The 23,895-nt window shown below is 42.4% G+C and overlaps 1 protein-coding gene across 4 annotated transcripts in view; it reads right to left on the bottom strand.

The window, feature by feature from the left end:
• The window catches only part of LOC136052167 (calpain-8-like), a 56,438-nt gene that overhangs the window by 12,533 nt on the left and 20,010 nt on the right, over positions 1-23,895 (bottom strand). For 2 of the 4 annotated variants that reach the window (XM_065742109.1, XM_065742198.1), the window contains 8 exons: positions 23,412-23,477; positions 22,355-22,412; positions 21,674-21,738; positions 20,498-20,566; positions 19,436-19,514; positions 18,407-18,523; positions 17,759-17,817; positions 16,631-16,867 (listed from right to left, as the gene is read on the bottom strand). In XM_065742109.1, the coding sequence (XP_065598181.1) occupies positions 16,844-16,867; positions 17,759-17,817; positions 18,407-18,523; positions 19,436-19,514; positions 20,498-20,566; positions 21,674-21,738; positions 22,355-22,412; positions 23,412-23,477 (537 nt within the window). In that variant the 3' untranslated portion in view covers positions 16,631-16,843. Of the gene's footprint in view, positions 1-16,630; positions 16,868-16,994; positions 17,102-17,749; positions 17,818-18,406; positions 18,524-19,435; positions 19,515-20,497; positions 20,567-21,673; positions 21,739-22,354; positions 22,413-23,411; positions 23,478-23,895 lie in introns of those variants that run through there. The other 2 variants (XM_065742367.1, XM_065742278.1) reach the window with 2 other exon arrangements.

The following is a 23,895-nucleotide window of genomic DNA, read 5'->3' as shown; positions in this document are numbered from 1 at the left end:
AAACTCTTCGTACCTTATCTGGTTGCCATGGCCGTTCTCATAGTCTGTTATTCCTGTGCTTTGTACCAGATCTGTAAATATAAAGCAGTGCTTTGTGTTTCCTTCAAAGGTATATAGCATTTCAATGAAAACCTCCCCATGTTCAGACACAGAGGCTTCAGCAGACCCCCTGATGTGAAGACAAAAAAACCTCAGATATAACAGAAAGAAAAAAAAACAGCCCTGCCCCCTTTTTCTCCTTGTCTTCACACTTAACATTTTGCAAAATGCCACTGTGAAGGTCTTTTCCTTCTGCACCCATCACTGGATTCTCCATGTTATTCAATTAACATCTCTCATACCTTTCATTTAATCCCATGTACCCATCTTCTAATAACCTACTAGATGACAGATGAATTGCTTTGATTGCTTGCCATAAGCAACAGTCATTTCTTCTTTCTCAAGGCCATAGTCACACATCAGTTCTTCACCTTCATACCAGAAACTTCCTTGCCTCTTGTTTTCAAAGTCTATCTTTGCACCAGTGATCTCTGTCAGAGACTGGTTCTCCACTGCTGTGGAAAACTGCTTCATACATATAAAATGCACTGCATGTACTAAGTGATAGCAAATCAGAGCACCACTATATTTTGAATTCATCTAGCACTAGCTTGAAGGACTGTGCAAAAATACAAGCCTGAATATTTGAGGTCTCTAGCTCTCAGCACCCCCATAGCCCTGCTCCTGTTACATGCTTTTATTTTTTTCCTTGCCACGTCTAGATTTGACTGCTCCCAGAGGCAGAAAAGCAGTGATGTTTACAACATATCATCTCTTATTGACAGTGTCAGGGAAATGTCACAAGTGCATCCTGGTAGCAGTTCACTTCAAGACTAGAGCACTACCTTCTCATCTAGGGGAAAGAAGGTAGTACTACTCCCAAGGGGTAGAGTTTCTTTAAAACTACTTTTTAAAATAACACTTCTAAAAAGAACAAAATATTGAGTTCAGCCCATCTGTGCAAACTAAATGAAACTGCTGTTGCAGCTCTGTGCAACCCATTGCACCATTAGAGGTGAGAGGGACACAACCCTCTCCCTCCCAGGAAGTAGCACTTCTGTGATAATAGTCTTCCCTTTTCTTACCAAATATAATCATCAGTTCATGGTACCTGATCATATCAAAAACTGTTATGGAAAAGCTTTTGTGCTTGGCCCTAACGTGGGGAGCTTTTTGTCAAGCCTCTACAAGAGCACAACTGTGAACACTGCAGCAAACTTAAAATGTGTTTAGCCTGTCCTCATTAGTCTAACAAGAGAGAAGCAGCAGCAGATGCATGCAGAGTGGGCATTTCTCAACAACGTGAACTTAATTTATTGAGCTTGGATGAAGGAGCCTTTGACCAGCAGCCAGACCTACATAGTAAAGGGCACTGATGCGAGCCAGCACGTCTGAGCCTGCAAATGCATTGCACTGCCTACTCCTGCAGTGTCCTCCATTGGAATATAATTCTGAAATATCCCAAAAAGCTGGGGCAGCTGGACTATACACTTTTAAATCAACCTACTTCTGTAGCCATTTTGAGCCTGAATTTTCTGTGTGTTTGAGAAGTCATTTACATAAGGTACACTCACAGCTGCCACTATGATAATGTTCATCCTTCACAATTCTTCTAGCAGGCTTGTGTTGCTCACATTTTATGAAAGGAGAACTGAGATGGAGTTTTGTTCAAGGTCACTGTAGCCCTCTGTCATAGAAATGGCAAAACATTCTCTAGTGATAGCAACAGGGCCCAATGGAACAGCACGGAGCCACACCAGGGGTGGGTCAGATAGAGGTTAGGGAAAGGTTCTGCTCCAGAAGGCGGTGGGCACACAACAAGCTTCCCAGGGCAGTGGGCACAGCCCCAGGCTGCTGGAGTTCAAGGTGCATTTGAACAACACCCTCAGATTTTGTATGGTGCCATGCGGAGTTGAATTCAATGATCCTTATAGGCCCCTTCCAACTCAGGATATTCTGTGAGAGAGAAATACTTGGAATCCCCCTTCAAGGGGCCACATTGTACTACCAGCAACAGTCCAGAGGCAACAGTGGTGTGGATCTTACCTTCAGACCCTTTTCAGGGCCACTGAGATTTAAATAGTTGCTAGATTCAAGCTACAAGGCTGAAACGCTCTCTGCTTGTTTGGGTTTCAGGATGATATGGCAAAAGTCCTGTCTAACACAACACACACAAAAAAAAATAACATGCAACCTATGCAGTTTAGTGAGAATAAGAAAGTGCCTCTGCAACATTACAGCCAAAGCTACTGTTCCTCTGTGGAAAGGCTGAGTAATAACATACATTCTAAATCAGCTCCCTGACAAAAGCATTGTCATTGTTCATTTTTCTGTAGAGGACAAAAAGCACCAGTGTACATCCTGTTAAAGAGTCATCTGGGGAATGTCCAAAACATATGTTAGCAACTAGGGGTATGAAGTGAGAGCCGAGGGTCATGGTACTTCTGTTTCAGCTCATTCCCTGATGCAGAAAGCTGCAAGCTTGCAGTTTCTACTTGGGACAGCACAGGTTTCCCAGGAACACAAAAATCAGGGTGATGCAAGAGCTGTAAATCTGTACATTTACTAGCAGTAGTGTGTAACTTCAGAAGCTTTGATTAAAGCATATTATCTTGATAATATCTCCGCAACCTCAAAGTAGCCTATTACAGTCTGGACTTAAGCAACCATGTAATGCCCCTGTGAATGTCTCTTAATTAAGACAATATATAGAAGTAAAACAAGTCAAGCATCCCATAACACCTTGCCTCAGTCTTACTAAAAAGAAACCTAGAAGCAAAAACTTCCTTTTGAGAGCATTTCCTTGTGGCACATGCATCACTCTATGTATCTGTGATACACTGAGTTTTCATACTTGGTATAAGCAGTAAAGATGCAATTTAAATCTAATGGCAAACCACTATTTTCCATCCTGTACACAGTCTTTGCTCTTGTAAGCTGTTGTGCTGCCATGATGTGCTTCCTCCTTCTGGGAGGACATTAAACATATTTCCTTCAACAAGAGACTCAGTTCTGTAATTCACTCTTACTATTATCAACCTTGAATTGAGATCAAACTTTCTGACAACATCTAAAGATAGTTGCCAATTAAATCATTAGGCTCAGTTATCTTAAGTAGATTCAAATTTTACTGAAAGAAACTGTAAAGTAAACAGCTGTTGAGAGAGATCTCTCATACCACAAGCAGTAGAATACTGCTGAGGAGGCAATGTTTCATCTTCCTGGAGCAAAAGATCTGCCCGTCAGGAAGATAGCCACCCTATGTAATTTGAGTGTGATTCTTCCTGCTCACAGACTATGTCAGCATGTAAACAGTCACAGGCACTCTTTTTTTCCTGCTCTAGAAAAATGTTCTGCTGTGCAACCACGCACAGCTTTTCTTGTAAAATTAAAGGATTTAATCTTTGAAAAAAAAAATCAGAAAAAGTGACCAGAAGTAGGTAGATTTAGGTTGGATGTAAGAAAAAGTCTTTTATAGTCAGAGTGGTGACACCAGCACACATTGCCCAGAGAGGTGGTGGGTGCCCCATTCCTGGATACACTTAAGGTCAGGCTGGAGGAGCTCTGAGCACCTGATTGAACTATAGATGGGGCAACTGGACTAGGTGACCTCTGTAACACAATGGAAAGCACAGCAATGACCACAGAGCAATAACATCCTAAGCTGCAGCAATTGAGGAGCCCTTCAAATACAACAGCCATAGGCACGGAACAAAAAAACAAAACAAAGAAACAAACAAAAAAAACAACCTGCTTACCTTCCAAAGGCCTCAGGTATGCAAAGACCTCCAACAAGATCCCCTTACCTCCACTGCCAACCCTTAAAAGAGTTGTGAGAATGGTTGTACCCTGGCTCCACCCCTTCTGATCACTCAGGTACATTGCATGCAGCTGAGCTCCCCTGGGTTGGCCCTGCCTTCGCACCAGGTGCTCCATCACTGGTTCAGGCTGTGACTCAGCATTTCTGCTGCAGAATTTATGGGTCCCTTTCAATTCAAATGATTCTATGATTCTAAGTGAAGAGTCAACCAGAGCTGGTCTTATTAGGATGTGATATAATTAACTTAAAATTTGTTATTTAGTGACGTTATAATGATCAGTGTTACGTTACCTCTAGATGACAGAGTTATTAGCTTCAGGCTGCCCGAGGGTAGGAGATAGGAAAGAACTGTGGTTAAAAAGCACGTACATTGTGTGAGTAGCACAGTAATAATCTCTGTGTTTTCTCTCCACGGTGCCCCTTGGACATACCTCCATGGTCTTATTTGACTTCTGATGTGTACTGAAAAACTACAATCAAAGGTCAGTAAAGTTACTTATTACTGGCAGTGAACAATATTAATGAGAACTTAATTTCAGCTGCCACAACACCAGGTGAAATACAAGCACTGTCTTCAAATACTTCCTGATTTCGTCTCCCAGCCTCCCACAGTTCATTAAAATTACCCAGCTGAAATGTACTTTGTGCTGCTCAGGTCAGGTACACTAGATGTTTATCAACTAAGCAAAATAAATAAACAAATAAATAAAACCAGACTAAGAAATGAATATATTAATGGTATGAATGTTGGCCTTGGGGCACTGCAAATCCATAGGATTCAAACTAGCAATAAAAAAATTTTGTTTATGCTTCAAAATGTAAACATTTTTCATTGTGACAGTCGGCTGCTTATAAAACACAACACTAATCCTAAAACAGCATAATGACACTCGATACCATGTGCTTGAATTTCTAGCAGCTTATCTGCCTTCATACCCCATGCTAACCCTGCCCATAGGACCATGGGTCTTTGTGGGGAGGAGTCTGGCTCATGGCTCACCAGGTCAGGCTCATTGCCATGGGGTGCAGAGCTGGAAGACTCAGATGGGGTGCCTGTCTCACCCACAGTGCAGGCAAGGAAGTGCCATGCACAGTCCCTGCTTGTTATCAGTGTTGTTCTGGCAGCTCCTGAAGAGTCTCTGCAAGAAAGCTCCAGTGGGCAGCCATGGATAGAAATCACTGGCAGAATGACTGTATTGAACCCAATTGTACCTCTTTCTTAGTTGAAAATAAAAGGTGCAATCATCTGGAAAAACAGGGGAAACTCCTTATTCTAAACGACTTTTTAGGTATCTTTACTCTCCTTATCATTTTGCATGGTTTTTTTTGTTTTGTTTTGTTTTGTTTTTTCTTCTAAAGAGAAAAACCTATCTATCCCTACTATATTCAAATTTGGTTATTGTAAGCTTTACATTTTTATCTGAAAAGGTCCATACCTATTTAGTGTGTTTCAATGGAGTTTGTTTTTAAAACAAATTCACAGAATTATTTACAAGTGCTCAGAAATTAGCTCTAATTTAGAGTTCAGCAAAATCAACACCTTGTAGCTTTTGCAACCTGCCCATATCTGTTTAGAGAGGAAAAAGTACTGCATTTAGGATAGGTATGGACATAATATATTCCACATGTATGAAGGAAATAGAGATAATTGGAATGTGAACTATCAAAATGAGAACATTTCAGCAAGGATAAATCAGACTGAATCAGTCACTCTGGGTTAAGGGTGTTAACCCACATGGTGAGTTGTGATCCCTGTAGTTCAACTGATGTCCAAAGCTGAAATGCATCACACTTATTTTTAGAGTTAGCCACAGGCACTGGCATATGAGAGTAAATTCAGCGAGGTTATTTTAAGGATTAAAGCATCCTAATCAGAACTGGAAAGAATGGACTGTTTTATTAGCTGGTCTGACCTTTAGAGTCAGACTTGTGACTTCAGTGTTAACTCACATTTTATCACCTTTTATTCCTCACTCCTATAAACTCTGAAAAGTGTGATCCAGATTTTATACCCCTCCTACATCACCAGAGGAATCATTTATTGAGTTCACAAACAATTTATACTGTGCAAATTCGCTTAAAGCAAGATGTCACTCAGGGTCCAGGTTGAAAACAATTTCAGAGCCTATTTTATTTGGTGTAACCTCAACTCCAGCCCTGCCAAAGATGACTTGCAAGTACTAGTTGGACGGCAAGCTGAACACAAGCCAGCCATGTACCCTTGCAACCCAGAAAGCTAGCCATGTTCTGGGCTGCATCAACACAAGTGTGGCCAGCAGGCTGATGGAGGTGATCCTGCCCGTCTGCTCTGTGCTGTGAGACCTCACCTGGAGTACTGCGTCCAGATGTGGTCTTCAGCACAGGAGAGACGTGGACCTGTTGGAGTGCATCCAGAGGAGGGTCACAAAAATGATCCAAGGGATAGAACATCTCTCCATCAGGACAGGCTGAGAGCTGGGGCTGTTCAGCCTCGGGAAGAGAAGGCTCCAGGAAACCTGATAGTGGTGTTTCAGTATCTAAAGGGATGTAAGAAAGGAGGAGACAGACTCTTTAGCAGGATTTGTGGTGATAGGACAAGGGGAAATGGTTTCAAACTAAAAGAGATGAGATTTAGATTGGATATGAGTAAGAAGTTTTTTACAGTCAGGGTGGTGAGGCACTGACATAGGTTGCCCAGAGATGTGGTAAATGCCCCATCCCTAGAGACATCCAAGACCAGGCTGGACGGGCCTCTAAGCAACCTGACTGAGCTGTAGGTATCCCTGTTCACTGCAGGGGAGTTGGACTAGATGGCCTTTAGGGTCCCTTTGAACTCAAATGCTTCTATGATTAAATTCATCACTGTGATCTGGGTGACACGTTGCACCATCAGATAGAAGTATCTCGACAAGTTAACTGAATCTATAGCAGTAATGCAGACTGAGCAGTAGTTCAGATCTCAATCAAGTAGATGGGAGAGACAAACCGCTGGGAGAGACAGACGTTGTTAATAGATGATCTTTAAGTTCTCTTCCAACTTAAGCCAATTTATGATCCGGAAAATGGAGACTCCAGGAGATATGAAATTAATTTTTCTCAAAATCATGCAAGTTGCTCACATCATAACTGAGAGCTGAACCCAAACCTCCCAAGCTCTAACCTAACATCAGCTATCCATTGCTTTTGCAGCCTGCTTTACTCCATTTACGCTCCTAGAAATTACAATGGGTGGAAGAGCCACTGGCAGTGTATGAAGTGCATTGCAGAGAGCGAGTGCCCTGAGGCTTGGGCAGACCTTGCTGCTGCTCTATACTAATGCTAATCAAGCAACGCTGAAAGGCAATTTTTGGATTTTGTTTGTGTGGTGCTCATGGATGCAGCACCTGGTACACGTCATATCCAATTTGAAAGCAGATCCATCTCACAGATCTTGGTTGCTGAAATGGGCAACAGAACAAAACTGAGGCTGAAGCTATGTGCTACTGCGTTAAAACAGCTAGATGAAAAGAAAGCATTAGAGCCTGTATAATTATCCTCACTAAGAAACATGCAGATAGAAGCATTGGTCCCTTAGGCTACCTAGATTCTTCCCTTTTGGGACTGATCTCTATCAGGACATCTACTTAGAATTCTAAAGGGTTTTTATTTCATCCCAGAAGTAATTTTCCAGAGCTGCTAGAAAAGAGGACTTACGAAGGGATTTCATTTTTTTCAAGTGATCTGGGGACTACAGTCACCATTATTGTCAGATCTGAAGGTTAGATCTACTGGTTCCCAGTGCGGTGATTTTTGGGGGAGGGCTAGGGATAGAGCCTGAGATCCAGAGAGGTTATTCACAATTGCTAAAGACTGGGATTGTGCAAAATATTTTTACTGGCTATCATAGGGTTTTCAAGCTGGTACTTTGTGATTTATTTTTATTTTATAGGAACGAGCAATTTATCTTTTATAAGTTATTCTTTGCTTTAGAGTAATTTTTATTGTTCAAGCATTTTTCAGCCAGTTCAATAGCTGGCCAAAACTGGGCACTGAGAGTACAATTCATAATGCCTGTTCACTTCTCATGCCTTGCCCAGTGCTATAGACCAGCTAGATCTGGTGACAACAAGCTCCACTGTTTAGTTAACATTCTATAAAATAGTCTGTAAAAAATACTTTGATTGGGTTTAAGTTTATTTCTTCAATGTTATATGAATATTGCTTCTCCTTAGGTGAAGCAGAGGTTTTGAGGAGAGCTCCTGGCAAACCTTTTGGCTAAGAAGTCAGGCGTTACAAAATGTGAAAATAAAGGAGGAAAAAATAACAAAATCTACCTAAGACTATTATGAAATGATGGGATGTTTTCAGTAAATGTGAGAACGGGGCAAAAAAGAACCAGACTTCAGCTTCTTCATGCCACTGCCCAGCCAAAATATTTGTCAGCACTGGGACATACATTCCTTCAAAAACAAAAGCAGGCTCCTCACTCCAGGATTTTGGATTGTTGTCTTTTTACAGCTTGATTGTAATTACTTTTCTGTGCCTGTTTGTGCTGCTGTGTACGCCTGCCACAAAGGCTGGAGAGTTGTGGAGGTGTCTAGGGGTGTGGGGCTGCTCATTTCTGTCAGCGTTGCGTGGAAATGACTACTTTGGGTGCTGACTGTACGCAATGCTTCAGAAGTATGCCATCTGTTGATTAGGACTTAGTTACTCTCCAAATTAGATAGCACTCAAGAACACATCGTCTATCTCCTGGGTATTGTAGGACCAATAAAACTGTGAATGTGTGCTGTGAACTGCTTCCTCTGGCTGTTCTTTGTATGAGCTCTTCACAAAACCCTTACATCAAGCGGTAAGTGTCTCTGCAGTCATCCCATTGATTTCAATGGCACTGCTCAAGTAGTAACTCAGTGTGAATAAGGGTATCCATCTGGCCCTTGGAGATGTAGCTGCATCAGCTGAAGGATCTGTTGAGCATTCCCCAAGCAGTCTGTGCTCACAGACATAAAGGCTGGCACAAAATTAGGCTGGGGAGTACGCTGATAAAGCAACAGCCAGAACAATCCAAGCAATAGATAAGACTGTTACAATCCAAGAGCAGTTCCCCAGGTGTAATTAGGAAGTGCACTGTTATGCAATTAAGAAAATTAATTAGAAGTAAACGTTCAGGGACTGCAGGCTGACGACATGTTACAACGTAGCCTTGTCTAGGTTTGTGGTACTTTAAAGGTCTACTGGTGTTATAATTGGTTTTACAGTGTCTCCAAATGAACGGTATTCCCAGACTTATCTATTGACAACTCCAGTAGCATGTAGCATAATTTACCACACATATTAGAATATTGCAACCTACCAAAACCAATATCAAAACACATGGTTCACTTTTTGCTCAATGCAGCAAATCTCTGTGGTCTGACCAGATTCAATCTAGTTCTAGCTGAACACCCTCAGAAAGGCTTCTATTCTGATTTAGCTGTCTCTATCCATCCATGTAACAATCCTGAGTTTAGGGATGAAAATATTTCCAAGCATCCTTAAGCTAATTATCATCATATTGCCATCTACTTTCAAATAAAATTAAGTCATCTGGGCAATGCTACTTTACACATCCTATTTTAAATTACAAAAACCCCAAAACTGGAGTGTTTGGAGTAGTTCAAAACTGAAATGGAAAAATAATACTCCTGACATCTGTAAAAATTTTAACTGTTCTATGTATAGGAACTCAGAGAAGCGGATGTCCTAATTTGACGACTACTTGATTTTTCAAGACTTGTCCTGTGTACGGCACTTATAAAATGTATCTTGTCTTCAGATATGTAAACCTCCCCATTAACAATAGGACGTCATCATTATGCATTGCCATTACATTCCAAAATGGCATAGCCCTTATTTTGGAGTTCAGACCTCAGGCTACACAGCTCCATGGAGGGGCTTTACCCTCAGTGGGGCTCTCTCTCACTTTGGCTTTCTGTTTTTCTGGTATTTGAGTATTTGCATTTGTTTAGTGCAGTGGCATAGCTTCCAGAAGAGGAGTGGAGAGGATTCTCCCCTCCAAGACCACCATGGTGGTAGAGCCTTTCCTGGGAATGGGAGACATTAATATGAATCACCTGCAGAGAAGAAAGGTTTGAAACAGACCTTCTTCTGTCCATCCTTGTCAAGGGCTTAAACCACTACATCACCAAGGATAGGGAGAGAATGTGTGCAGCAGGGACACAACTTCCCCATAGACACATTTCACACGGAAGCAGTGATATCACTATATTTCAAAAGGAACCAGACCCTCCTGATGTGCTGCAGACATACTGTGATATGCCTCTGGGACTGAACATCTCAGAGGATTTCTTTCTAGAAAAAACTTTGCACTTGGAATCTGGATGTCCTTGAGTCAGAGCTAGATGCCAAAAACTCACAAAACTAAAATATTTCTGCACATGTAAAGGAATTCAGCACCTCCAAGCTGAGGCATCCCCACAGGCAGGTGGCAACAGAACATAGGCAAGTCTGAGCTCTGAGGCTGAGGTTCTAAATTCAGGTGGTAGCAGTTTGAGTGAGTACAGCAAGGATGCCCTGCCCTGGAAGTCACTAGTGAAAAGGAGAACTGAACATCAGACTTCTAAGCCTGAAGGCTGCACTTAAGATGTCTGCCAATTGTTAGAAGACAAGGAAATATTTGGTGTGATCCACACCATTATTAAAGTCCCAATTTTCCCCTTTATTGGTGTCACCATACAACACATGATCATTTTATTTTCCCTCTTCATGAAGCTTCTTTATTGTTTGTGCACTTTTCACCCTGGTCACTAGAATTCAGTCACATTATTCCTCCTTCAAGCTGTCATGCACCAGACTAGCATGTCTGAAATTCAGACATTATCAGTCCCTGTAAAAACACACACACACAAAAATTCCAACCCAAAAGCAAGATGAGTTCCAATTAAATGAACTTGTAAAAGGCTTGCACTCTCTTCTAGAATCAACTACATGCTCATTATTATTAAGTTCACAATTGCTGCTTCAGAGGGTGCGTTCTCTCAGGACTTTCACTGAAGATGTTTTACAAATTAGAGACCAGATTGCTCCTTTGTCATTTCCTCATGTTCCTTTAACCTCCTTTCTTCCGTTTCATTAATTCCTTCCTGATTCTTTCTGAAACCAAGCATATTTTCCTATTTTCTTGCATTTACAATTCCCATTTCCCCAGAAGCAGTCACACAAAGCAATGTCCTTCTACTTGTGACAGAAGTTGCCCACCAAGGGACCAGTGGAGGAGAAGATCCCCCCATATCAGAGCTGGTTTACTTAGCCTCACTCTACCATTGAATGAGATTAACCTTCTGTTGGATGAACACTGCATTTCTTCATCCTAACTCAACAAATATTAATGGACAAGGATAGGGAGCTCCTAAAATATGATTTACTGTAAACTGAGTCAGACACAAAGCCTCTTAAAATACTGAGGGTTCCTACCTGCTTTGGCAGTACATTGGGAAAATCTACACAGCAGTCCAAGGGTATGATTACAGCTCATGAAAACATACATGATTTTACAAATACGTGGAAGCTAGTTTTCATAGTGAGTGTGCCAGGTGTCTTCCTGATACCAAGTATCAAATAAAATATTTTCTTTCCCTGTCAGGCCTACATGTATGGCTTTAAAGATGGATTATCATAGAATAATTATGGCTGAAAAAGACTCTAAGATCATCATGTCCAACCATCAACCCATCCCCTACCATGCCCACTAACCCATCTCCATTAGTGCCACATCACAGTTCTTGAACACTTCAGGGATGGTGACCACCACCTCCCTAGGCAGCCTGTGCCAGTTTTTCCTAATATCCAGCATGAACCTCCCCTGGCTCAATCTGAGGTCATTCTCTCTCATCCTGTCTCTGTTATCAAGGATAAGAAGCCAAGCCCCACCTCACCACAACCTTCTTTCAGGCAGTTGTAGAGTACGGTAAGGTCCCCTGTGAGCCTCCTCTTCTCCAGACAGAACAATCCCAGTTCCCTCATTTTTCCTCCATAAAACTTGTGCTCTAGACCTTTAATGGCTTCGTTGCCCTTCTCTGGACATGCTAAAGTCAAGCAGAGCCAATAAGACACAGAAGTGAAAATCTCTGGAAATCCCAAATCCTGTGCTATCTGTAGCTAGGCTGTGCCAAAAGGATTCCCTTTATTTATAAAGAAGGCAACGATGTTGCAACATCACAATGCCATATTCTATATTCTTTTTCTTCCAGCTGGCCAAGGAGTAGCCTGATTTCCCTGAGGGGGTTACAGGCAATGAGAGAATGGGTTCCTGGTAATAAATCAGCTGCTTTGCTTTTGTTTCTAAGAGTAGGCCCTCAGTGGGGCCAAAGTTGCTTATTTTCTCTGCACAGCCTGTGGTGCCACTGAAGAGGCAAGGACAATCCTGGGGGACGTTCAATATTGTCCCCCTGAAGCTACAGGGCTGAGTAAAGAAAAGGAGAAAACAGGTGTGAATTCAGGTGAATTAGGTATGAATTAGGCAGCACTGGTGAATTTTGGTGGAACCCTAGAAAAGATTACCATGTCCCACTCCACAACCCAACTGATAGCCCAGGTTGTCTGGAGCTCCTCCCTCACTGTTTTAAAGAAAAGAGAGGAATGCTGGAACAATTTACATCATCAGCCAAAATGAAGAATACAACGGAGATAAAAACGTGACCGTCAGTGTAGTTAGGAGAATAAAAGAAAGGATATAAGAAATGGTTTGGGAAAGTAAAGACAGCTGAAATGATGCAAGATGATAGAAGTCCCTCACTGTTGCCTTTACAGGAAGATCCAGTCCAAGACTGTCCATTAAAACTAGCCTAGGCAGCTTAAGTTGCTTGAGAGATCATGCTGAGAAGTAGAGCAGCAAGTCTGAACTTAAAGACAGCATCATTCCTTTTTTTTTTCCTTTGCATGAATAGGAGCTGAGTTAGAAGAAATACATGAATCATCCCTTGAGCCAGCGATGGAGTTTTCACACATTTAGAGCTGAGTGAACAGATTAAAACAGTAATGTCTGCAGAGTTTTCCAAATAAGAGAAGAGCACTTGATTTTCCGAGTCAGCCCAGTGTATGATGAAGATAATGCACGTGCCTTCCTTCCTGAAAGAAGCAAGAGCTGAAGAAGAAGCGCTTTTCTCCAGTTCCTGACATCACTTTGCTTGTGCACTGCTAAAAGCTGACTCGTTCTGCTTCCCCCTGGGTGTTTTCACACCATTTGCTCAGGTGCTTCTCTCGTCCACCTCCTGAGATTGTTCCTTCAGATAATTTTCTAAACCGCTCTCTTATTCTGGTATACCCATCCCTCCCAGTAACCACACCAGCAAACCCTCCTGCCCACATCCACTGGCTGTTTGTGACTATGGGAGCTTGCATTTCAGGTGAGAGGTTCAACAAGGCTTCAAAGACAGGGGAAGGAGTTAATGAGTGGCCAACAGTAGCAACTGGAGTAATTTGCTCTATTAAAGGAAGAGAGGATTTTATGCTGTACGTGCCAGTTATACAGAGAGAGAGACACCATGGCAACAAGCTTGTCAGGCAGCAGCAGGGCACTACTTTAAGATTAACTATCACTGGGGACATCATTAGTGGTGGAGAAACTTCAAAAGCTTTGGAATGTGGGTTCCTTTCGCACCCACAATCTCACTTGCTTTATGAACTTTATTTGAATTTTCAGCCCATAAGCTTAGGCTAGGAAAACAACAACAGCAGGCTGGGGATTTTGGATGCATCCTCAATAAGATGGAAAGGAAAAACATGCTCGCAGTACCTCAGCACTTCCAGGCCTGCCAGGTTGTCTGAGCTGTAGGAAAATGAAAAACCAACACATAGCATTGGGTCAGATTCAGTGGGATTGTCTGAAGTGAAGGAATGAAAAGGAGCTTGAAGAGGAATGCACCTTCTGTGCCTACTTGTGAGCCATGAATCTGATCATTAGCCTGTAGTGATGCAAAAGTAAGAGATCCTTCTGCAAATCTCCCATTCTGAGAGGATGAGCAGGTGGCAGATAGCTGCACAGACAAGGTTGATTCTTTTCGTACTTCTAGCTCAAAGGCAGAATCCCAAATCACAGTGATTGCCTTGCACCTTGTATAGATATTTAAGCTGGTGTAAAGCTGGTGTCAGATTCTGATGCAGTAGGAGCTATGTTCATGGGAAGTTACTCTGTAAACAAGCATAAGACGATTAAAAATCAGTCAAATATGAATCACATTTTAAAGGAACAATGCAGAGAACTCAATTTTTCAGCTCACTAGGCTGCAGTGCAACTGAAAACATTTCTACAGCAAAGTGGAGAGAGTCTGGAAAGCTTTGAGGAGCCATTGCAGAGTGTCCGTGGGAGTCTTCTTCGCCCCACTTCATTTGTAAAGTGCTGATCATGCCATTTAGCAAGGTTTTCATAATGACAGGGAATGCATCGCAAATTCATGAGCCTTTATGACTTGCCTGCATTATAATTCCCCATGACAGACCCACTGAAATCTAGCAGGAGTCAGTGGTGCTTCACAGCTCTGATAAGGAAGCATGGCCAAGTAGCAAGGTGTAAGTGCAGGAAGTTTGGATGCCCCAGCCCTGGCTCAGCCCACCACACTGCTGTCACCAGGGCTGCTGTGGGCATTTTAGCCAGCAGCATTACAGTTCCTTCAAGACTAACTAGTAGAGCTGATTAGCACAGACATTTGTTCATCTTGCAGCATAAAGGAAAGAATGGGATTTTAATCATTTTCCTGTAAATGTATCAAGTGAAAAAGAGATGTGTGTTCCATCCAAAAAAAAAAAAAAAAAAGGCTTATTTTTGAGCAGTCGGTGTCCAGGATTCAAGTCCTGTCCTCAAAGAACAAATGAAAGAGGAGGTGGCTCCTCTGGAGCTGCCTGCTTCCCAAAGATAAAGGAAGATGGAATGCAGCACTCTGTCCATGCAGCACAGGGTGAGAGTCACTGAGATAACGGTGAGAATTATTGTGTTGGAGGACCTCGTTTGATGTAAGGGGAGAAGAACTGGGAGCATGCAGTGGATTTCTGTGTATGTACGAGTTTTCCCAGTTCTGTTGAGAGAGGCCTCTCTGCGATCATAATTGGAATGAACTCATGAATAGTGAATGTGAGCAGAAAGCAAATCCAAAGCTGCAAGCTGTTAGCTCACTCTACTGCATGGTGAGTAAGGAGACGCATTGCATGCTCAAGATATAGGGCAGGGAAAGACATGTTCATCCTACCAAACAGGCAGAGCACTCACTAGAAAATTCCCAAGGTTTTGGAGACCCCAGCTTTCCCAGGTAGCTCAGTCTCTCAGGCAGTTGGAGGTACCTAGGTATTCATTGTTGGTCAGGGATTTTTGTCTACCACAAGACAGTTGTGGTAACCCAAGGCAGCTGTATGACTGTCATCATAAGTGATATATGGACAGCGACAGCAGGGGAAAACTTACAGTTCTCCACTGGCTGATTTTACTCTGTGTTCTGAACTGAAAGGTACTTATTTCTCTTTAGCAAATACCATTTATTAGGAAGGTAGAGTGGTATACTGCAAAAGGACATGTGGTTGTAACCAGTACTAACATGAGATGCTAGAAGATGTCAAAGTGAGGCTTGGGGCTGTCACAAAGCATGTATTCCTGCTTGAAGAAAAAGGAACAAGTGAGTGTGAAGAGAGACCTCTCAAACATAGCTCTGGGGAAAGATGGAGACAGAGCCTCATTCCCACATCTGCCCTAGGGACACAGCTCTGCACACCTGCAGCTCTCAGAGAAAGTGTCAAACAGATGTCATTCTGTCAAATCATTACTGGAACTTACAGAAATATTTTCTGTTTGCTAAAAGGACTGCTAGGTTAACTTGCCTGCATTGCTGTGTTATTATTTGCTCTTCTCCTATTAAATTAAAATGCAGAGAGATTTTTTTAAAGGACAAATGTTTTAGAAGATTTTATGAACTGTTATCCAGTGACTGTGGGCTTCTTCTGTGAATCATGAGCCACATCAGCACATTCCTCATACACCCAAGCTCCACAACACTCTACATACACATCATTTCTCCCCTTGTGCCTGCCTTTATGAGGTTCAGGGCTCCCATCACTCATCCCATATAACTTCAGACCCCACCTTTGGGCATTAAAATGGACAAGAACTGACAGGAAACAACTTCATCTGAAGTAGCTGCACTAGCTTGCCCATGGCCTTCCATCCCTGCTTCTCTTCCTATACGAAAAGCTTCCTCTCAGAAAGAGCGGTGGTGAATTGGCACAGGCTGCTCAGGGAGATGGTGGAACCACCATCCCGGGAGGTGTGCAAGAACCGTGGAGATGTAGCACCGAGGGACATGGGTTAGTGGGTGTGGGGGCAACAGGTCTACAGTTGGCCTAGATGACCTTGAAGATCTTCTCCAATCTTCATAATTCTACAGAAAAAAGACTTAGGGAGGTATGTCATGTTTGCCTAATTCTCTGCTCAGGCCTGGGGCTGTGTCTATGCCCTATTCCCCTGAGCTCTGAGCAGTTCATCTTCTGCCTCCAACCTCTTAACCCCCAAGTTCTGCAGGCAGTGGGTATAGTCAAAGTGGACAACTAGGAATGGAGATAGCCAGGGGAGAAACAAATATTGGCTGCTCTATGAGCGTGGGCTTCTCTTTGCGAAGCACACGCTATGTTGCTCTTAAGAGGTCTCCTGTCCTGGTTTATGAACTCTGCTGAATTTTTATGGACAGCTACAAGTCAGACCTCCCCCAGCCCATCTGTGCTAAGTCAGAATTTGTGACAGTTCAGCATGACACACAGAAATACTCTTTGGGCAGAAGTAACAGAAGGTAGGTTTAGGCTTGTTTGTTTTATTTCTTTGGGGTCTTGTTCAAGAGTATATTTACTTTCTAACTGACGGGAAATCATTTATCATGGAAGAAAATAACTTGACAATAATAAAAACAAGTTTATCTCTGCTTTCCCAAGCAGGGAGAATCTGAAGGAGCGATTCTGTATTCGGATCTCTCTGCTGAATTCATCGATCTCAACTCAAACCAGTGTGCAGCACAGCCACTGCGGGAGAGGCAAAACAAGGAGTCAGACCATCTGTGAGGCTCATGGTGTGTCACCAGGGCAATGCACAAAAGCTCCAGGGGAGCAGGCTTGGAAAGGCCAAAACTGTGTTGTAATCTGCTCTATGTGAAGCATCCATCTGCTGTCAAACTTTGGGGAAATTCTTTGCCTGGATTGGCTTCAGACATTGCAAGTAGGGTCTCTTTTGAGGCATGATCTATTCTCCAGGGTAAGCTGCATGGTATTTGAAAAACAGTAGATTTAGCAATGTATTCTTTCTGCTAGATTTAACTATCTGTGACTGAAGGTCACAGGGCCTCCTAGCCATCTTCCTCCCTTTGAGCCAGTCTTCAGCAGTAAGGACTAATTGGATGGACCTCTTGGGGCCCCTTCCAGCTCTGTTTCCTGAGATAAATTTGTATCCTGAAAGGGGAAGGCTGAAGATGATGGCTTTTGTTACAGTTTCAACAGGAGAAATTTGCATTAAAAACAATAGGGGAAAAAAGAGACCTGGCATCTAAAAAGGTCTCTTCTAATTCTGGCATGTTTTTCAGTTCATTTTCTGTCAGAAAATAACATTTTCCTGCTGTGTGTTTTCTAATGAATTGACCACTGCCTACCAAAAGTAGACAGTAAAACTCACTGTGTAAGCAACTTCCCAAGAAACCTTAGGTATTCTGAATATATCTTTACTTTTTACTCACATAGGATAAATATTCATTTTACTAATTTGGACAGGCCTTCTGAGCTGAAGATCTTTGCTACAAAAACAAAGTTTTCCTTTGAATTGCTGTTGCATTTACTATGTGTAGGAGAGATTCTAAAGAAATATATTAGTGCAGTCCATTACTGTAGCTTAACGACATAGTACATTAATCTGACCAGCCTCACCTCTGCTAAAGAGAGCCGAACAACTCCACTCTTGTCTTTATCTAGCAGATCAAACACTCCTGAAAAGTAGAAAAGGGTAAAAAAACAAACAAAAACATTAGATGAAAACTACAGTTTGGCAAGTTAGACAAAATGTAGAGAATTGGCCTTTTGCCATGATCTACTGGAAATCTAGACCAGTTCTGCAAGAGAATACTACAGCTGTTTTTCTTTCCTCTTACAAGTGATTTGTAGGTCACATCATGGGGCAGAATAGTTACATCTACAGCAGAAAACTGCGAGTTGGCAGCAGGACAACTACAGCATCCAACACAATAGCATCTGATATGGTATGGCAACAAAGCTGTGAATCAGGTCTGAGTAAGGATCCTAATGGATAAACATTACCATTTAGTGGGTACAAGCTGGTGACCAGAGCACTGAACAAGAAGCATACATGACTGTAAAGCAGAGGAGCACCCCCACACTCCGTGGTCATCCAGACAGAAGGCATTTGCTATTGCTCTTCTGATTTCTCAAACAGACACATTTTTGCTGTCACGTTCCCCTTTCCTTGCAATCTGCTATATTCACAATTAAGACACAAAATATTAATGAAATCCCAACATTTTCAGGAATTTCCCTTGACTGATAAACAGAGGCACTTACTGAACAGGGTCTCTAAGCGGATCATGCAGGCCACAAAGCCATCAAAATCAATGGTCATCTTGCTGCAGGCGTACCGAATGGCAATGCTCTGCTGCACCTGGTTGTTGAGCACGAAACCTGAAGGCATGGGAAGTACACAAATCACTGACACGGCCGTTACTAGGCCATCTTTCATCTGACTTATCCATGGACTGCTGCATCTGCAGGCAGAGCCAGGTGAAAGATGGAGGACTCTTCCACCCAGGTCTGTTGGATTCCATCATCACCCACCTCTGCTGTGGGTCTCTTCCAAAGCACACTGTGCTGGGTGAAGAGAGGCAAGAAGTTCTCCCATAGCATTCTGTCCAACTGCATACTTTGCACTGTTTCACAGCATAAGCAATCCCATGTTCCCAGATAAATCCCTAATTAGCGAGTCTTGGTGCTGCAGTTGAATAGCAGTGATTGCAGTAGAGCCAATTTCTCACATAACATATTGGGCTGTATTCAGGCCCATATCAGTGCTATTTCTGCCTTTGGATCATCTACATACACTCCAGGAGAGAGATTAAAAAAAAAACAACAACAAAAAAAACAGCGCTCCTGTAGGTAGCCCTGAGAGGGCAAGCACTGCTCCAAAAATGGCCAGCACATCGCAGAGGATTTGGTTGGGGAATGTCTGGATCAGTTTTGCACCTTCTCCACTGTAGAGACAGGTGGTAGAAGGAAAAGGAGGGAAAAGAAAGACTGGACATAACTCTGAAGGGAAACAATTAGATTAGGAAATAACGAGGCCAGAAATAGAGCAAATAATAATCAGACAGATAAGCAATACTCACAGCATGGACAAAAATATCTGTAGTACTGAATGCAGAACAGATGAGTTTTGATGTATATAACAGCAAAAGAACTATCAGGACAAGAGAACAGCACTTGCTATGCTCTGATTTAGGAGATGGGAGGGAAGCAAAGCCATGAAAAGTCCCCACTGCTCTCCTCGTGTTTTTTAATGGAGAACCACTCTGGTCCAATGGCAATCACAAAGCTCACCTGCCTCACTGAGAGCATTTCGCATCTCATGAGAATCAATGGTACCCGAGTAGTCTCTGTCCACCTTCCTATAGATTGCCTGCAGCAGAGGAAAGAGGGAATGTGGGAACTCTTAAGTTATGTGCACACAACTTCAGGTTTCTGCTGGCTGGGATGGACTGCCCCTACCAGCCGAAGCTCTTTGAAACGTTAATGAGCAAGGGAAGTGTTTCAAGTAGCTACTGGCAGGCAGGGCAGACTGGGAAACACGTTCCCATGGGCTGGCAGCTTGCCTGCTTCCATGTTAGGACAGGCCATTGAGGAAAATATCCTATCACTTGGCAAACACTGCAGTAGATAAAGTCCATTTTTCTTAGTATTTCAGACAAGATGACAGATGCTTCCTACTGCCAGCAGGTTTATTATCCAGAATTAGAAATCACCCAGACCTACAGCACAGACTGGAATTGGCTCCCAGGGTTGTTCTGCCAACAGCAACCCCAGGATGGAGGAAAGCTGAACTAATGGACCTCTGGGACAGATGCTCCGAGCTGACCAGCATCAATCATGGTAGCAGCAGACTTGCCTGAAAGGGATGTTATCAAACAAAGCAGATACAGATTTGACCTTCCCTTAGACTGCTGGATTCTGGGTGAACTTATTGATATCAGAAAAATATAATTCAGCATGTGTATAGAACTTAAAAATACAAAGACAGGCTTTTGGTAGATCAAAAAATGTTTCTTCTGCACACTGTTGCCCAGCTGGCAAAGTAGCACACCTCAGCAGCAGAGGAACGAGCTCATATGAGCTTTAATACAGCAGGCAGCAGAGAGAACTGCCTTTGCCAACAACAGAAAGGAATTAATCTGGTTTTTCAGGTTTTTCAAATTATGAGAACGGTGGGGCTAAAGTGAAAGAGGATCTGCTTGTGTCCTTTTAAACCGGAGATGTTTCTTGGGCCTTGGAACAAATTCCAACAATATGACAAGGAAATCTTCCGTGTATACCTTAACCCCTCCCATACTTCTGGATCTTTACTTTACAGCTGTAAGGGAAGGAGAGAAAGAAATATTACATTACCAAATACATCTGAATCTTCATCCAAAGCTTCTTGAATTCTATAAGCCCCAAGGAGCCGGTCCCATTAGTCTTGGAATGTTAAGTAATGATTCAAAAATTAGGATCCCTCTATTCTTACCAAATCTGGAGAGCAACCAGCAATTAAAAATAGCTCACCCAACACAGTATAATCTTAATGCAATTTAAGTTCTGATTCATAATGCATCTCTATCTCACACAGACATGCCCACATGCTTTACATTTGCTTAGCTAAATGTATGCCAAGAATTTCCAGGATACCTGCAGTCTTGAGGAATGATACATGGGATTCCTAAATACATAAACACAATTTTGTGCAGTTAAGAGTAGGCTGAAGTCCTTTGGGAAACAAATGACTGGTCTTGTGGTAGACAAGTGTTAGAAACCAGAGGAAGGAAAGGAAGGAACTGTGAGTGAACAGTAACAGTAGGCTACGGAGTGCTCACCTGTACCCTTCAGGGTCTTAAACATCCCTTCCTATGGGAAATTATGGAGAAATAAGTAATATTGAGCTGCTCTTATGGATTTAGGAGGTTGTGGAGTGTAGGCCAGTGCACCACAGCTAATCCCTTCTGACCTCAGTATGACCATGTCATGAGACCGGCACTAGTGCAACCCTATACCCTGTCAATATGGATCTCAGCCCTGCTACTTAGCCCTTCCCCATGCATCAAGGTAGTTCTGGCCAGAAGAGTTGACTACTTTCCTTTAGCTGTGCCAAGCTCATCAGCTCCCAGATGCCCTACAAGTTATACAGAAGGGAGAAAGCCTTCCAGTCTGTCTCTGCTGCTTTGAGCTCTGTGTTCTATGAGCAGTACCCGATTTAGAGATGGAAGCTGAGCTGTGCTTAAAATCTGCCTCCTGCAGAGCGTGCTGTGCATGCATCTGAGACCACACTGGTGGTGTGTCCAGGCAGAACGTTCCTGCTTCTCTTCCCTGCTATTTTTAGGGAAAGGTTTAAGCAAGGAGAGATATAGAGCAGGTGAGAGAAGCAGCTGACAATGAAATGATTCAGTTTTCTGCCGCTCTGAGCTGATAGAGCAGCTTGGCTGAACTTTATGTGCCAGGACAACAGACACGTAACCTTAGCCTTATCTCATCAAGAAGTTTTGCAAAGGAGTTCCAGAAACTTTAAAGGTGATTACATCCAAAGGATACATCTAAAAGGCTGATCATCTCCCTGCAAGTGTTAATGTTGAATCCATCACTTCTTATATCCTTTCCTGGACAAAAGGGAAGAAAAAGTCAAAGTCAGAAATACTTCTAGACACAATTGTTTTCTGCAGACCATGCTGGAGTTGCTATTTGCCTTAAAATCTTGCTAGCAAAGCAAATGCTCTGCCTTTTCTTCCACCATTTCCTTCCAGCTGATTAACACAGCTTTTTTAAGGCAGGAGCATTAAAAGGGAATGCTTTGGATTTGGGAGTGGTGAGCCTCTATCTGCCTACAGAAAGTATTCAGCAAAATAATAGCTTCCTACAGTGAAAGCAGATGAATAGCTCCTGTGACGAGGCTGACCAGCAGTGGTCCTTCAGAGAGGGCAGAAGGAACACGGTGCCTCTACAGGACAGTGGAAAGCAGCTCTTAAGTGGAGCACCAGGTGGTGTTTTGCCCTTTGTAGCAGAGGTTCAGCAAGCCAGGAGAAATTCAGCTGAGACAAAACTTCATTTTTCCATCACCCATAGCTAGCAGAGCTGGGTTTTGTCAGCACAGATCCCGCTTGTGTGCTGAGAGATTGACGTGCAGGTGTCAGTCTGGATCAAAGGGCAACTTTATGCCTCATTTTCAGCCCATGCCTCTGAGCTGCATTCAATGTGAATCAAATAAGGGATACTTACTCTTCGCCAAAACCCTATTTAAAATAATTTGAAGTTCAGTTGCAGTCACTTCACAGTCCTGGACAGAAAACACATTTAAAATGTTAAGATGAAAAGCATTTGAGGCAAACTATATCCATTCACTGTCATCCTACTCTAGGGCAAAGTCTTTGATTTTTTTCTAACTCTACATTTACCTTCTGACATCACATGAAGGAAATCCTCAGAAACCATGAATATTTCCTAGCATTTCAAGTGGGAAATAAGCGTTTTGTTGGGTGCCATGGGGACGTGGCCCAGTAAATGTTAACTTTTTATCAGGTTTGACTGAGCTGGATCATTGCTCTTGTTCCTTTCTCAGCTAAAAAGATTCGGGAGAGCATCTGAGATTTTTTAGGTTTATAGATACTGCAGTCAAACAATAATAAAATTCCCATCTCAAAACTCACAAATGCTTTTCTAACTAACAAGATGTTTTCTTCCTTCACTGCCACCGGCCACCTGTTCATTAAGAGCACACCTAAAGAGGCAGCCACAGGCTGGCACAGCAGGTTTTGTAGATACAAAAATGCAACAACAGAGAGAAAGTTCAGCCACCAGCTTTCTGAATCCTGGGGCTTTTAAACAAAAAGGAAGCAATTGAACAAATAGCCAATTGTTGGAATTATATGCTAACTCCATAGGCAATTTATTTCACCATGGAATAGTCCTCACTTCATAGTCCTCACTATTGGAGTTATTCCTGTTGGAATTATATGCTAACTCCATAGGCAATTTATTTCACCATGGAATAGTCCTCACTTCATAGTCCTCACTTCCATCACCCATATTTTCAAAGTCATTCCATACCTAGTATTGCTGAGTGAACAAATCACATTTTGCTCCAATAAGAGGAAAAATGTAGTAGAAGTGTTCTATTGTAAAATAAATTGAATTGAAGCTGTGAGTTAATAAAAGGGGAGAAGTGCCTGTTTTTTGAAAACCAGACAGAAAAAGGAATTGGCAGGCCAAATATTAGCATAATCATAGCAGCCAGAGGTTCCCTTTTTTTCTCTCTCTTTCGTTTTAATCCACTTACCTCTCCAGAGAGCTTTTGAAATAGAGACTTGAACTCATCATCTATATCTTTGTTATCAACATGAGGCTAGGGGAAAGAGATGACCAAGAGTGTGGTTTACAACATGGTTCTTAAAAGGGAGACATGGATATCACAAAAGAGCTTTACAAGGGACACATTAAAGAAAGGGAAAAAGAGAGCTTGCTCTGTGTAAAGACAGAAGCACCCCTTAAATCCTTAGATCACTTAGTGCCCTCGCCATCTTCTTCTACTTGTACTGCTTGAAAGCAGTTTCATGTGTTTCAACCAAGTCTGGATGTGTGCAGTTTTTGTGTCCCATGAGCCCAGGTACATGAAATACATGCGAAGCTAAGTCATAGAAGCAAGTAAAGAATCTCTGTAATCAAACTCTTTTTCTCCTGAGCATGAAGTACATAGTAGATGCTCACCTACCATCATCTCAGCTCAGTAGAGAAATAAAAATCCCACATCTGTTTTTCCCCAC

Source organism: Cyrtonyx montezumae, unplaced genomic scaffold, assembly GCF_038088225.1.
Source record: "Cyrtonyx montezumae isolate F1298 unplaced genomic scaffold, pur_monq_1.0 scaffold_0, whole genome shotgun sequence".
NCBI lineage: Eukaryota > Metazoa > Chordata > Aves > Galliformes > Odontophoridae > Cyrtonyx > Cyrtonyx montezumae.
The sequence above is the reverse complement of the archived record's forward strand: the minus strand, read 5'-3'. Positions and strand labels throughout refer to the sequence as shown.